The sequence below is a fragment of the Rhinichthys klamathensis genome, unplaced genomic scaffold (genome assembly GCF_029890125.1).
Source record: "Rhinichthys klamathensis goyatoka isolate OS25496 unplaced genomic scaffold, OSU_Roscu_1.1 h1tg000475l_1, whole genome shotgun sequence".
NCBI lineage: Eukaryota > Metazoa > Chordata > Actinopteri > Cypriniformes > Leuciscidae > Rhinichthys > Rhinichthys klamathensis.
The window spans coordinates 385,187-400,000 of NW_026606963.1; the positions used below are offsets into that span (position 1 = coordinate 385,187).

The 14,814-nt window shown below is 38.6% G+C and overlaps 1 protein-coding gene across 2 annotated transcripts in view; it reads right to left on the bottom strand.

Moving 5' to 3' along the window:
• Nucleotides 1–14,814, bottom strand: part of sec24b (SEC24 homolog B, COPII coat complex component) — a 38,145-nt gene that overhangs the window by 3,109 nt on the left and 20,222 nt on the right. For both annotated transcript variants that reach the window (XM_056237011.1, XM_056237010.1), the window contains 12 exons: nucleotides 14,304–14,416; nucleotides 14,092–14,210; nucleotides 12,407–12,462; nucleotides 12,024–12,230; nucleotides 9,853–9,976; nucleotides 9,602–9,760; nucleotides 8,578–8,751; nucleotides 6,059–6,169; nucleotides 3,375–3,550; nucleotides 3,051–3,188; nucleotides 1,894–1,998; nucleotides 1,720–1,812 (listed from right to left, as the gene is read on the bottom strand). In XM_056237011.1, the coding sequence (XP_056092986.1) occupies nucleotides 1,720–1,812; nucleotides 1,894–1,998; nucleotides 3,051–3,188; nucleotides 3,375–3,550; nucleotides 6,059–6,169; nucleotides 8,578–8,751; nucleotides 9,602–9,760; nucleotides 9,853–9,976; nucleotides 12,024–12,230; nucleotides 12,407–12,462; nucleotides 14,092–14,210; nucleotides 14,304–14,416 (1,575 nt within the window). The remainder of the gene's footprint in view (nucleotides 1–1,719; nucleotides 1,813–1,893; nucleotides 1,999–3,050; nucleotides 3,189–3,374; nucleotides 3,551–6,058; nucleotides 6,170–8,577; nucleotides 8,752–9,601; nucleotides 9,761–9,852; nucleotides 9,977–12,023; nucleotides 12,231–12,406; nucleotides 12,463–14,091; nucleotides 14,211–14,303; nucleotides 14,417–14,814) is intronic.

The window sequence follows — 14,814 nt, forward strand, 5'->3', positions numbered from 1 at the left end:
GTTTATTTGAATACCGGTCTTTATTTGAGGAATTACGGTATGTGAGGTGTAGAGAAACGATACAGGGCCCACAAGCCTCTCCAGGGTGAGATAATGTTGGCAGACAGTAACGCCTTTCGTTCTAATGCTGATCAGAAGCAGCTTCTGTCCTTCATAACTCCAGGAATATGATCATACAGACAGAGAGGAGTTTGAGAAACATGAGCCACTGTGCGTATTTGCGGTATGAATGTGGTTTTAACACATAAGAGGAAATATTCTACTATTCTTTTCCCTGTTGCAACATAAAGGCCATAATTTAGTTTTTTATGATCATTGCAGTGTTTTTAAGTATCATTGATATAATATTACATGGGGGAAATATGGCAAAAATATCATTAACAATGGGGGGGATGGGGGCAATATGGATTAAAATCTTTATTCCTTATTTTATCTTTGATATTAAAAATGAAAACAGATACACATTACAAATACAATACGATAAAATACAATATTTTTCACAGTATGCCTATTTAACAGTTAAGAAATTGAATAAACAAATGTAAAAATAAAACACTACATAGACTTCACTGTGTAAATTCTATATACACCGATTCTCATTAAAGCTACTGAAGTTATGCAGTCAAGAGCAGTGAGTTGTTTTCTCGGTCTTTTGTTGTTTGATTAACGATCATGTTGTGCGCAAACACACATATATAACCTATATTTGAACATATATCACCTATATTTGATATTATAAATGAAGTTTCGTGCCTCTAAAAAGTGCTTTTGAACTCCTTTTTGATCTGAATGGTGTGTAAAACACTTGAGTTTTGCCACAGACTTGACGTCCCACTGAATGCTTTTTCAAGCGCCTCCATACTTGAAAAAACTACTTTTAAAGGCACACTATGCAAGAACTGTACCTTAATATAACAGCTTCAAAGTCATTTCGGTGGTAAACAAACTCATAGTAGGGCGAATCATCCTGGTAGTGAAGGTTGGGGGGGACGCCGCTGGAAAAACCACCAATGCAAGTTTGAGGGGAGCGCCCCCGACAAATCTCACGAGAATCACGACATGCTTTACGGCAACAACGTCACACACATCAACAACAACACATGAAGCATGAAGACACTTGCGCGCATTTCAGGCGTGATACTCGACGATGGAAAAAGCAAAGAAAACGCGGTCGGAAGAGACTAGGAAAAGGAAAAGAGAATCTGACCGCGTGAGGAACTGGACAAGAGTCCCACTCGGTCGGGCTTTCACTCGTTGGCGCGAGCTAAAAAGCAGCACTGGATGCAACAGGCGATCTTGTTGATGGACTAGTAAGTAAATCTTTCTAAGTTTGTGCATTTTATTTTGTGATTTCACCGGAATGAATAGATTATGGAATAATTAAACAAATTTGGGTGAACTAACCATTTAATGCATTATGATTTCTGAAAACAATTTTTGCCACTTCGTTTCAATAAATGGAGCAGACAAGGGAGGGAGTAGTGAACTTTGAAGTATGTTTATACTTAATATAAAGTATAACGTATGTTTATACTTAATATAAAGTATGATAAAGTATGCTAGTGTAACTTTATATTTAAAAAGTCACCAACTTTTTAAAAAAGAGCAGGATAATCCTGTTTTCCATATGATACATGATACGTCACCTTTAACACAACGGAGTGAAAGAAGATACATGTGAGAAATGAAAAACAGAATTCACCAACGACACACACTCACCATGTTGGACGGTAAGGATGCATAATTGGGGTAGCCCAACACGTCACGTATGAACATCTCGTTACAGCACTTCCCCACCCAGAAATACATCACCTACAGAGCAAAGGACAGAAACCACAGTGAGGGAAGCCGCCGCTACTCAACGCTGTCGTATCTGTGGAGATACACACTCACGCTGCCACAGTCCATGAGAAACGCTCCTTCTCTAGTGAGTTTCTCTGCTGTGAGCTGCAGTAAAGGAGGCTGAGGAATCACAGAGTCATTCAGATGCAGCGCCGCCTAGAGGACAGACAAAACACACACATCTTTTCAGTCTAATCTCACACTTCAGCATTACTGGTCATTAAAAACAAAACAAAACTGGCTCCTGAAATTTGAAAGGCAATTGTATGTTAGCACTTAAAAAATAAGCATAAAGCAAAACATTTCCTTGAGTTATGTTTTTGTTTCATTATTGTAGTGCCCCTGCTACTATAATTTAACTTTGTCGTGAATCTCTAAATGATTCATTGAAGCAACATCACTCTAATATGCTGATTTGGTGCTCAATAATTAATACTTGTTCTTTTTATTATTAATGTTCTTGCTGCTTAATGAATCTTTTTGTTTGCTGAATAGAAAGTTCAAATGAAGAGCATTTTTTACAAATCGAAATCTTTTGAAACATTATAAATGTCACATTTAATGCATTTTCTTGTTGAATAAATGTATTTTTTCCCCCACATCTTTCTTACTCCAAACTTTTGAATGGTAGTTTATCACAGTTTCCACACAAAGACAAGCAGAAAAAACCTTTCAACCTTAATAATCATTATATTAAGAATGATTTCTAAAGGATCATGTGACACGGAAGACTGCAGTAATGATGCTGAAAATTCAGCTTTAAATCTGAAGAATATATTACAACTGAAAACAGGCATTTTAAATTATAATAATATTTCACAATATTTCTGTTTTTACTGTATTTTTGATCAAATAAATTCAGCCTTGAAAGACTTCAATTTTTTTTAATTATTCCAAACTTTTGATATTTAAGAACTTACTAAATGGTGGAAAATGATAACGGGTGGACAAGGAAATCAATATTATCATCTATTCAAGTTTTGAAATCAAGAAGGTTTGATGTTCATGTTAACATTATTGTAGTACGAGTATGTCTATGCATGTTTGTCATTCTTTCCATACAAAGCGCTATACAGAAAACTAATAATACTGTAACTAATTAAAGGGCCAGCGCTCCCTGAATTACATGGGATTAAATGTTTCAATGGTAACCGGTGTAAATCCCATCATGTACCATTATATAGCACACCTGTATGAATGTGCGTTACCTGTTCGGTCATGTTGTCGATGCGGTACAGGTCTGGATGGACCATACGCATGATCTGATGCAGCGGCTGACTCTTAAACTCACACATGGAAAACACTCGCTCGTCCAGACGGGTGCTCGTACCAGTTCGCAGAGCTTTCTGCAGGACGAAACAAGACAAAATATAAAATACATTTAATATATATTCTAAATATATCTTTTTCTTATTTTCACCCTGCATTTTCCCCCCTAAAAAACACATTTCTATGATCCGTTTCATGGCTTTTGAATGAAGTGAGGTTAGTCACTGAATGTCTGGTTTTGTGTGTGCATACAGCGCCCCCACCTGTTTGAGCAGAGCTAGTACATATAGAGGGAACAGACGCAGGGAGGCCGGGGCCACCAGGCCGGAGGGCTGGATGTTTGAGCCATTCGCACGATACGCTGATAAACAATCCACTACGGCATTGACTAGCGCGTCTCTCGCGTCAGACAGACTGGAGGAGATGGAGCGATCGATAGCTGCAAAGAGACACAGAGAGACATGATGTTTCTAGCAAGCAAAATAAACTAATTTATAGAGCCCATAAAGGGACCTTTGCAAAAAATTAAAAATAGACGCATGAGAAACTTTTCACGTGCGCAAAGGATTTTTTTGCGTGCTCACATATTTATGTATACTGACTATAACCTATTTCTGTAACACTTTACAATTAGCTAATGTATTAACTAACATGAACTAACCATGAGCAATCCATTTGTTACTGTTTTTGTTAATCTTTGTTAACGTTAGTTAATAAAAATGCAGCTTTTCTTTGTTTGTTCATGTTAGTTCACAGTGCATTAACTAATGTAGACAAGATTTTAATAAAGTATTAGTAAATGTTAAAATTAACATTAACAAAGATTAATGCACTTATAATGAACTGCATGTATACAGCATTTATTAATCTTTGTTAATGTTAATTTTAACATTTACTAATACTTTATTAAAATCTTGTCAACATTAGTTAATGCACTGTGAACTAACATGAACAAACAAAGAAAAGCTGCATTTTTATTAACTAACGTTAACAAAGATACATAAATACTGTATACATGCGGTTCATTATAAGTTCATGTTAACTAGTGAACCTTATTGTAGTGTTACCCCTATTTCAATACTCTTGCTTTCTTCATGGTAAAATGGCAGACACACACACAAAGGAAATAGGTTATAGCTTATACATAATGCAGAAATTGTAAGGTGTGAGAGTGAGCATGCAATAAATTCCTGTGCGCACGTGAAAAGTTTCTCGTGCACACACAAAAGTCTGTATATTTTTTAAATTTCGCAAAGGTCCCTTTAGGGGCTCTGTAGTAATCATCGAGTAGATCATGCGAGTATTTTCATTTTATTGTTAGACAATAAATAATTTAAACCGATTAATTGAAGACATAATTGAGATATTAATCAATGATCAAAGTAATTGTTAGTTGCAGCCCTACCAATAACACAGTGCGATGTTAAACGGATACATACATACTAGGGGTTGAACGGCTTCAGATTTTTTAAAGTCGACATTTAAGTGATGAAAGTCGGGTCGACTAGTCGCTGATGATGTCATTGATGAACAAATAAGCCTGAACCTCGAGCTGAGACTCAAACGCAGGTTGCCTTGTGCACAGATATGGCTCTGCTTATGGCTATCTCATCTTAGCCAACATCAGCTTATTTTTATCAGTTCTTTTCGTCTATTTCTCACAGATTTCTGCTCGCTCTAAATCAGATATAGATAAAGGAGCACAGTAAAAATGACATTTATATGAATGCATTAGTTTGAGAGAGAGCGATTGCGTGTGAATTGCACCTATCATCAGCGTCTCTCTACTAATAGTGAAGCTGTGGGTTTAAAGCCTGGAACACACCAAGCCGACGCTGGCGAACTAGCGCTGATGAAATCCGACTGTGTTGTCGCCTCTCGTCAAGGTAAAAAGCTGTACTTGAACACACTGAGAGAACTAGCCGACTGTCAGCTAGCATGCGCGCTCTGCGCCGGCGTGTAAATGAGACAACTGTCTATTTCTGCAGATATATTCGTCATTCAAAAAGGGAAACCGATGCGGCAGGCTGCAGATACACACCGTAAACAAAGCAGTGTGTCCTTACCGTTCTGAATATCAATCCTGCTAAACACTTTCTTTTTTCCACTCCGCTCATGTTAATATTGAAATATTCGCCAAGGAACACTCAGGTAAGATGATGTAACATAAGAACAGCCTTCGATCTGTACCGTTTTGACTTATTTGCTCGCTATTTTGCTATTATTCTCGTGCACTGACAGTTTCACTAAGCTGAACAGCCAATCAGAGTTCCCGCTTTCACCGACGGCGATTCAACATGTCGAATCGGCCGAAAAAAAGCCAACGAGGACCAATATCAGCCGACGGCGCGGAACACACTGAGAAGACTTAGTCGGCCGACCGTCGCCTTGGTGTGTTCCAGGCTTACGTTACTAAGAAATATACGCTACAACTTTTCAGTTTCTTAGTTATTTTATTGATAAATCACAGAACAGTTTATAATACATTTCTGCGCTTCTGAATGATTCTGTGTGTGTGTGATTTGCATGTGATATGCTCGTGTGTGTGTGTGTGTGTGTGTGTGTGTGCGTAATCCAGCAGGAGTTTAGAACGGCGATTAACTTGCGTGTAAAACGTGCATTCACGGGATCAATTTTGAACATCCAGATGGTGTTATCAAACATATCTTGTGGAGCGCTCTCAGAGAATGCATTTATTTGCCATTTTAACTCAAATTTAGTGTAAAAGTGGACTTTTTGGATATTTCCTAATCCTGTTTCGCTCTCCATAGGCCATGATCAGCGGCTAGTCGACGTCAAGCTTAAAGCTTCATGGCAGATAGTCTGTTCAACCTCTAATACATACTAGAACACATTATACACATTATGTACTATCTACAGAACACTGTGCCTGATGTATTGACATTGCATTCGGCACTTAAAATGTCAATGTGTTTGTTCCACTCACCCATGTTGGCCAGCAGGCATGAGATGGCCTGGATATCCGCTCCAGAAAACACTTCATTCAACTGACTGACCACCGGCAGACACAGAGTGTGCACTCGGATTCGACGTTTACCTGTCAATCATAAATATATACCAATCAGACAAAATCTCACTTATGGCTCGTTTCCACTGAGCGGCACGGTACGGTCCGGTACAGTATAGTACGGTTCGGGGCGGTAAACCATGATCCGGCTAGCGTTTCCACTGCCAACAGTACCCTTACTTGATAGGCGTGGTGTTTGCCGGAAAGAAGCGATCGACGTCATTTTCGCGCGAAGAAGAAAGCGACATAGTAAACAACAATGGATGACAGACAGCAGATCTTGTTCTTGCTTCTCGGCATGTTTGTCACAAGAAACAAGCGCCGGCATTAGGCGTTTCTCAATACCAAGTAGCCTACGCAAAGTCCGACTCAGGAGATGACTCCCGAGGACGAGTCCAGTAATTCTGCTGATGGAACAGCGCGTTCTTGAAAGCGCCACTCAGCTCGCTCTGCTACTCCGGTTATCTCTGTATGTACATTTTAGGCAACAATAAAATGAAATATGTTATAAAACACCACTCTGGTTCTTTTCGATTTCATTTAAATACATTTTAAACATTATAAGCGCACAAATGTGGTTCAGGCAACGCATAGCCTATTGATTATATTCACTGCATGTATGTAGCCTATATTTATAACAAAACTAAATATAAAACACAACCCTGCCTCTTTTCGTTTAAATTTAAAAATATTAAACATATTCCAGGCAATATGTGCATTGGTAAAAATGTTGCAATAAACAACATTACAGATGGTCTTGTAATAAAATAAAAAAATGACAAAACTCAACACTATCTCTTGTTAAATTTCAGTTTTATCAATAATAGCCATTATAAAAGTATAAGTAAAAGGTACAAAAAGATATACAGTAAAGCTTTAATAACATAAAGCAAACAATTCAGTCAAATATACAAATTCAGCGCTCAAATATATGAAACTTCACTTAGCCTTCTGTCAAAACTATTGGCCAGGGAATGAATTAAAGATTCACAAGACCAAAGATTGCCTGTTAGGTCTGTACAAGACGAATTATATCTCATGTTTAACCACTACAGACAGAGACGTCAGAGTCAGCGGCAAACATCAGAACGACTAGCCGAGGAAAGGCTGCTCCAGGCGGGGTAACGTTACTTGAGCGCCGATCGTCCGGTGATTGCTTGGAATGGATCTCAGTCAAATTATCATAAATCTATAAATAAACCACATATTTGAGCTTTAAAAAACGACATTCTCGCCTGAAAAACTCTTAAAACTACATTTCGTGACACAATAACAGTAGTATTATATTTCAGCTGTATATTAAAAAATGGCGCTTCTAATGCCCTTGTAGCACGTGCAAGTGACGATACTCTGTCAACCAATCACCGTTCTGCAGTGAGTCTAGCTCCTCCTTTTAGTACCGTACCACTGTGCTAGGTACCCCAACAGAAGGGTACCCAAAAAGTGGTACGGTACGGTTCGGCTTTTTGGTACCATTTACAACTTTTGACAGTAGAAACGCAAATAATTGCGTACCGTACCGAACTGTACCGTACCGCTCAGTGGAAACGAGCCATTAGTGTGGGTCCGAGTCCACTGTGTCCAAGTTTGAGTGGGAGATGCTTAACGTCTTCTCTTAATTTTATGTGGTAAAACAGAAAAACGCTGTAGGAAAGATAGCCTAGCTTTTTACTAGCACGTCAAATTCTTTTTAACACATTTTATGCTTGTTATTAGACTTGGTAAGGCACGTCAAGTTTATTTGTAAAGCGCGTTTCACACGTGTGGGTGATTTTAGTTTCGTTTTTTCTGGTAGCGCAAAATCAAACATAGCTTAAATGTCTTGCCCTTGTGGAAGATACAATTCGTACCTTTTACAACAAATAGAAAACCTGAAGATATTAGAAAAGAGATGGTCTCTTTCCTACTCGTGTCCCACATCCCTGATCCCTCTCAAAGCGCAGAGCGGTAGGCTATATCACGCGTCATTGTGTGGAAATACAAAACGAATGTTTTTTAAATATTTAACTTTATTCTATTATTTAAGTTAATATTAATTACTGATATTTATTTCAATGCTTTAGTATGATGTTTCATTGATGGAAGTGCTCAAATAAACACGCATGTCAGTTACGAAATAGATGTTTGAGCCTCGTTTATTATTATTATTTTATTTCAAAATTTAATCGAGGTGTATATAGACACACACATATATATATATATATATATAACACCCCCCAACCACCGCAACTGCCACCGTCACAGCCCTATTGTTACTTTTTTTTATCTTTCATGTTACTCATGATGTGGATTCAATTGCATTCAGAAAAATTGTCAGAGTCCGAGTGCAAGTCCAACTGAGTCCAAGGTCATTTATATCCCGAGTCAAAGTATCCCGAACTCTATTCCGTAGACAATATCAAAACTGGACTATTGTAAATGTGCAAACACTCGTTTACCTTTGCTTGATGTGTAAAGAAGAGCCGCTTGAAAACAAGCGAGCGACGTATCGGCTAAACTCTCCTCGATGGACATCTGCACTGCGAAACCAGTGTCCGGGTTCACGTTGGCCAGAGACAGCAAATCAGTGGAGCGCACAAAGAAGTTGCCATGGAAAGTGTGGATGGACAAGCCTGTTGACCAATCAGAGAAAGTGTCACACACACACACAAAAAAAAAAAATACAAACAGTACAGTATATTCTCAAATCAGCCTTGTTGTAAAATCTATACAGATACACACCCCTAGTAAATGCCATTTTAATTAAATTGTAATTAAATGGTTTAATTGCATTTTAATAATCAAAAAGCTTGTCTAATCAACTGAATTCATGAAATTATGAATTACATTTTTGTTTTAAGTTGAAAGTTTTCTTGATTCTGTGTTCTTTGATGCAAATTTTTATTCAAAAACATTGATAATCAGATAAATGCATACAACTTTATCACTTTAATTAATCGTTTAAAATGTAATCAAATGATAATTAAAAAAAACCTATTTTGGCAAACAAAGTGCTTCACAACAGAGGTTTACAGTTTAAATCAAAACTGATATTCCTTTAAAAAAAAAAGGTATTATTATTATTACTTAGAAAAGTACATTCTATTGTACAATAGTAGCCTGATATATTTCTGTCACAATTTCTTCAAATTGAACCGAACTTTTATTTTGGAAGGGTTTTCATGTAGACCTTTGAGTTTCTGTGTATTTGATGATAGATTAATACAATGAGACGCTTGAGAAGTGACTCTGCAGATGAAGTTCATGGGTTCATGTCCTCATGTAGAGAGACGGTAAAAATGCCACATGCTTCAGTATATGTAGTAAAACAAACAGACTCCATGTTTATAATAGGATTGTGCGAAACCATTTGCATTTCCTGCATAGTGGAAATCACAAGGCCCTACAGAAACTGGTCAATGGACGTGTCAGTCTAAGCAAACGTGACATGATTGGCCAGAATAATCTCCATCTCCCGCTTACCTTTGGTGCACCTGATCCTCATCACGGCTTCAAATCCGATCTTTCTGCTGAGGTATCGCTGGAGATCCTTCTGAAATTTCTGACTCTGCGCTGTATTGTGAATGTGATGAAAGGACGGGTAGTAGAAGACGCTGCCAGCTGAGTATTTGGACACACACGCTGCACAAGAAGATATATAAGGTCTCGTGTCACAACTTTAAGTCACATCTAAAAGCTGAGAAAGAACATCGAGTGTGTGTGTGTATGTGTACCTAAAGAAGCCAGATCTGAGTACTGGGAGCTCAGTAAGAACAGATCCACGCCGATCTGCTGTCCAGAACAGTCCAGAGCAAATTTCTTGTAAAAGTCTGTTGCAGGACCCAAGTGCTGGACATTCTGGACCCAAACCAACAAAAACAATCAAAACGCTATTCCTTCACACAACATACAGTATTAGCTCTTAAGAATTATCAGGGTTTCAAGACTTTTTAAGACCTGCGCAAATAAAATGAATACCATATGTCTGTAGAGAGCAAAAAATAAATCATATCTCAGATTATATTAGGGGTGTAAAGGTTCACGAAATTCACGGTCTGGTTCGATACGATACACTTGTGTCACGGTTTGGTTCGGTACGTTTTCGAAACAGCAAAAAGAAAGAAATACCAGAGAAATTTCCTTGATTTCATTTATTTAATTATATTATTATTAAAACTAACATCATAAAGTATGATATTTTTTTACTTTGAGCAATGATGGAGCTATACTTGACTTTTCTTAGGGAGCTTATAAAACAAAAACAGCTCCTTGGACAAAATGAAATGTAATATTGTAGTAGTTATAAACAAAGGGTTATTTTAGTTCAGATTAACATTTGAGGGCAGCAATTGTATTCATAATGTCAAAATAAAACCGACGTGATGTTACTTGAAAGCATTATAGCCTACTGTTCCTGCCACACTTCCATGGTTACAGTTAGTAGTGTTACTACAGTAAACCCATGGTGATGTTGCTGATCTGTGGACACTGGATAGTTCATTCACGGCACAATGTTTCTTCCTGGTTTCCACGTCAGCGCTGTTTGATCCGTTAATAACGGAGACATGTGAATGTGTCTCACTAGATCTCGCAGCGATGTAATTACTTCAGTGGCGAACTCAAATGTTTTCTTTACTGGATTTGGCTGTGTAGTAACAGTGCTGCTTAATCAAGATCGGCTCGCGCTGCATTGGTCCAAACTGATAAACGGTCCGTCAACCACACAATAACGAGTGGTTTTGTTCTGCTTACATTACATTTGCCATTTGATGTTGGGCAATGTTGTGGTCACGCCAGCATCTTGATCGCACTTGCCATGCGCGACGCGCCTACATTTGAAATAACGAAATTTTGGTCAGCAGGAAAAATGGTCCAACGAACGGTTCAATACAAATACGTGTATCGTTACACCCCTAGATTATATATAGATATATATATAATGTGTTAGATAATGTTCTTAGTCTTTCCTTCCTGTGACAAGGTGACACAGAGAGATGGTACAAGAGTTTAATTAAAAGGCAGATACAGTCTGAGCAACTGAAATACCAAAAATATCCAGAAAAATGTTATCCATAATGCAGGCCTTCTAATTATAACAAAGCATTAAATACACTGGGAGTCGTATTTTGAAATGTCTATGCTTTGCTATTTCCAGCAGCTCTTTGAAAAAGACAAGGGAGATCAAATATGCTGCTTTACATAACTGCTGCATTACTTGGCATATTCATTGCGAACTACTTCCTGTTTTTCAGTCCCCTAGTTTAAGAACTTCTAAAATGATAATCAAGACTTCTGTTTAAAGCATTTTAAGTGACCATTAATCAAAAGCGACAATTCTTATTTTTTATGGAATATGTGTTTATTATAAATGCTTTATCTGTGCACATTATTATTGTTTTAATAATCTTGAATCAGAATATCTTCCTCTCGCAGCATTTCTTCTCTTCTCTGATGATGTGGGCGGGGCTATAACCTGTCACTCACATGAGATCCACCAATAGCAAACCACAACCATCCAATCAATTCCCCACAGACAAAATCAAGCCCCGCCCACATTTGTCATTGTTCCAGAAGCGTTTCACTCGGATATACGACACAACAGGGAAGAAAACACTCGTGTAACTTCAGTTTCATGCCGACTTTAAGACTTTTTATGACCTTTAATTTATCAAACTGAATTGAAGTCTTTGAGACTTTTTAAGGACCCGCAGAAACCCTAAATATTTATGGCTGGAAAGAGTTTTGTATTCATGCCTCTAACTAGAAGGCCAATTTCTATGCAGGTAAATGCTAATTCCCTTATGACTGGTTGAAAATCTTCCCTGAGCAGCCACTGATATGAGTGTTTGTTTATTTATTTAGGATCAGCGTTTGTTGAACTTGAATGATGATTCAGGAGAGTTACCTTGGTGCTGGATCTGAGGTTGGGGTCTTCCCGTGACTGCAGGAGTCCAGCGCCGAGAGTGGGCAGCTGGGTCTGAAACACGGACACTCGGCCTCCGGTCGGGCACATGAGTTTATATGCCGCCTGCAGAGCCGGACCCAGAGCGCTCTGAGTCTCTCGCGTGTGTGTGAACATCCCCGGCAGAGCGTTCAGCAGGTCCTTCACCAGCTGCGAGCACATGCACAAACACACAGATAACGCAGCTGCAAAAACGGTGTCACATATCAAAGCTTGTGCAGTACAGAGATATGAAACCGGGAAATGGAAACCCAAACACAGGGCTGACCTCACGACCTCTCACACACACACACACAATACAGAAAGGGGAAATATAAGATTCAAACCTCTTTACTCTCTTTGAGATTCACCAGCAGACTGTCGTGTGTCGGGATGAAAACATCTAAAGAGAATCAAACAAATCTCTCATCAGATTGAAGAACAATGCATCTTTTTGCACAATTATTAGAATTAAAGGCAATATGGCCTTGTGTGATTAACAAACCGTTAAGTTTAAAGGGATCTACACACACTTCAAGCATACTTTTGAGCAAAACAAGCTTAATTTGAAGACAAAAAGGCATCACTTTTAAAGGTGCTCTACGTAACTTTTAGCGGCCTCTAGTGGTGATGTTTCAGATTGCAACCAAATTTTACAAGAGCGCTCGTGCTCGAACTCATAGACAATACCGTCTATTACGCAAATATCTCGGCGAATACTAGACGGATTCGGCGAGCACCGAGCTCGTTTGGACCATTTAGTCTAGCTGAAAATAACCATATAAGTTCCATAGTTTTTGGTGGTGTTTTCGCGGAGATATTAGCAGAAAACCATCGGGCGCGCTGCAAAATTGCGGACGCCGGTGACGTCACGATCTCAGAAGAAAATCGCTCGTATCTCTGGAACGCAAAGACCCAGAGAGCTCAAATTCGGGGGAGGAGGTCCCAGGGGAACCCTTGCCCGAACGCTAGAGTGGCGGGGCTCGGGGATGCCCCCTACCGGATCGCCGTTCGCTGGGACCCCCGATTTCGAACGGCTATAACTCGGGGAGCCGGGCGAGTTGGACCTCGGGGGTGGGCTCGTTCGAAAGGCCCCGTCCAGCACTACGAACGATTAGAGTCTTGGGAATACTGATCAAAGATTGACTGAGATATAAGCCGAAAAACGTGGGCCTTTAACCGGAGGTAACTCCCTGACCGTCTACAATAGACTGTATATAAGGAGAGAGGCTCGGGAGCGCGCGTGCACGTCACATCCGTTGGATTTCGCGGTAAATCCGACCCGGAGACTTCACATAGAAATAGGAATACTGGCCTTCAGAGGTAATAGCAAAACTCGACAAGTGGATCATTTTAATGTGTGATTACAAACCCTTCACAGGCAGTAAAAAAAGGATTCATTTTAGTAGAAAAGTTACATAGAGCACCTTTAATGCTAGTTAACTTGTTTAACAACTTCTAGTGTCTCAATATTGAAGGAGCAGCAGAAACATGAGACTATATTCTATATATAATTTTGCAGTACAAATCGCAAAATAATGATTTTTGACCAAATAATGTGGCAAATGCATAAACATTGTCATGAAAATGTAATGCACTGTAGATCCAGATATGATAAATAAATAAATAACCGAGAAATAGACTACCAGTTCCACATACATACACACAGAAATATAACTAAAAAAATTAAATACATTTTATTTGATTACAATAAATTTATATATAATAAATAAATTATATAATCTTAATTATATAATTTATTTTCCCTTTTCCAAACTAGTAGTACTCTACTTTATTTCTGACAAATGAGTAGTGGTGTGCCAAAATAGACATGAAAAGCTGCTTCTCGTGTAAAAACAATTTTAGGCTAAGATAACAGATTTCTTGAGTGAAAGTGGTTATTATCAATCAATAATGGGCAATTTTTTGTGCTAAAACTTTGCTGATTAATTAGACAAAAGCCACTCTTGATGTGCAAAGCTAAAGTCAGTGAACGCAGAGAAAGAAAAGTACGAGAATCAGACAGGATTACCATCAATATCAGACACAACCAGCATCTGAGGCTGAGAAAGCCCCTCCTGCAGGTTATAGAAGTGGACTGTGTTGTCAAACGTCACGAACCCGATGTGTGTGCGCGTATCTCCGGGCAATCTGAGACAGAGAAACACATACAAGCCTCATCATTTCTGAGGGGTGGGTGTGAATTAACATGCTATCTGATTTGAGTAGAGACTAATATCTCACTTTTCTAGGTTGTCCAATAACGACTGGCAAAACACATTCAGGTAGCCCGACTCCACGGCATTATGGGACACATCCAACACGAACAGGTACACAGCAGGCTGAGGAGGCCGCAGCTAGAGAAGGAAAGTCAAGTCACCTTCATTTATATATCACTTTTTACAATATAGCTTGTGTCAAAGCAGCTTTACAGTGATAATAGTGAATTACAGTAACAGAGAATGTTTGGCTTTACAGCAGCTCTAGAATAAAGTTATTGTCCACAGGGTTCCTGCACACTTTTGAAAGTCAAATTTAAGGCTTTTTAAGACCTTTTTAAGACCTGAAGAAATCAAAATTAATACCGTACATTAGGGCTGTGCAGTATTGACAAAATATATATTGATATTTTCAACGTTTTGTTGATAATAATTAGATGATATTTTACTGATTGTGTTTTTGTGCTGGTGCCATGGCTGGTTTAGGTCTGTTGTTGACAGCTGACTCACGAAGATATTCATATTTTTCATATTCT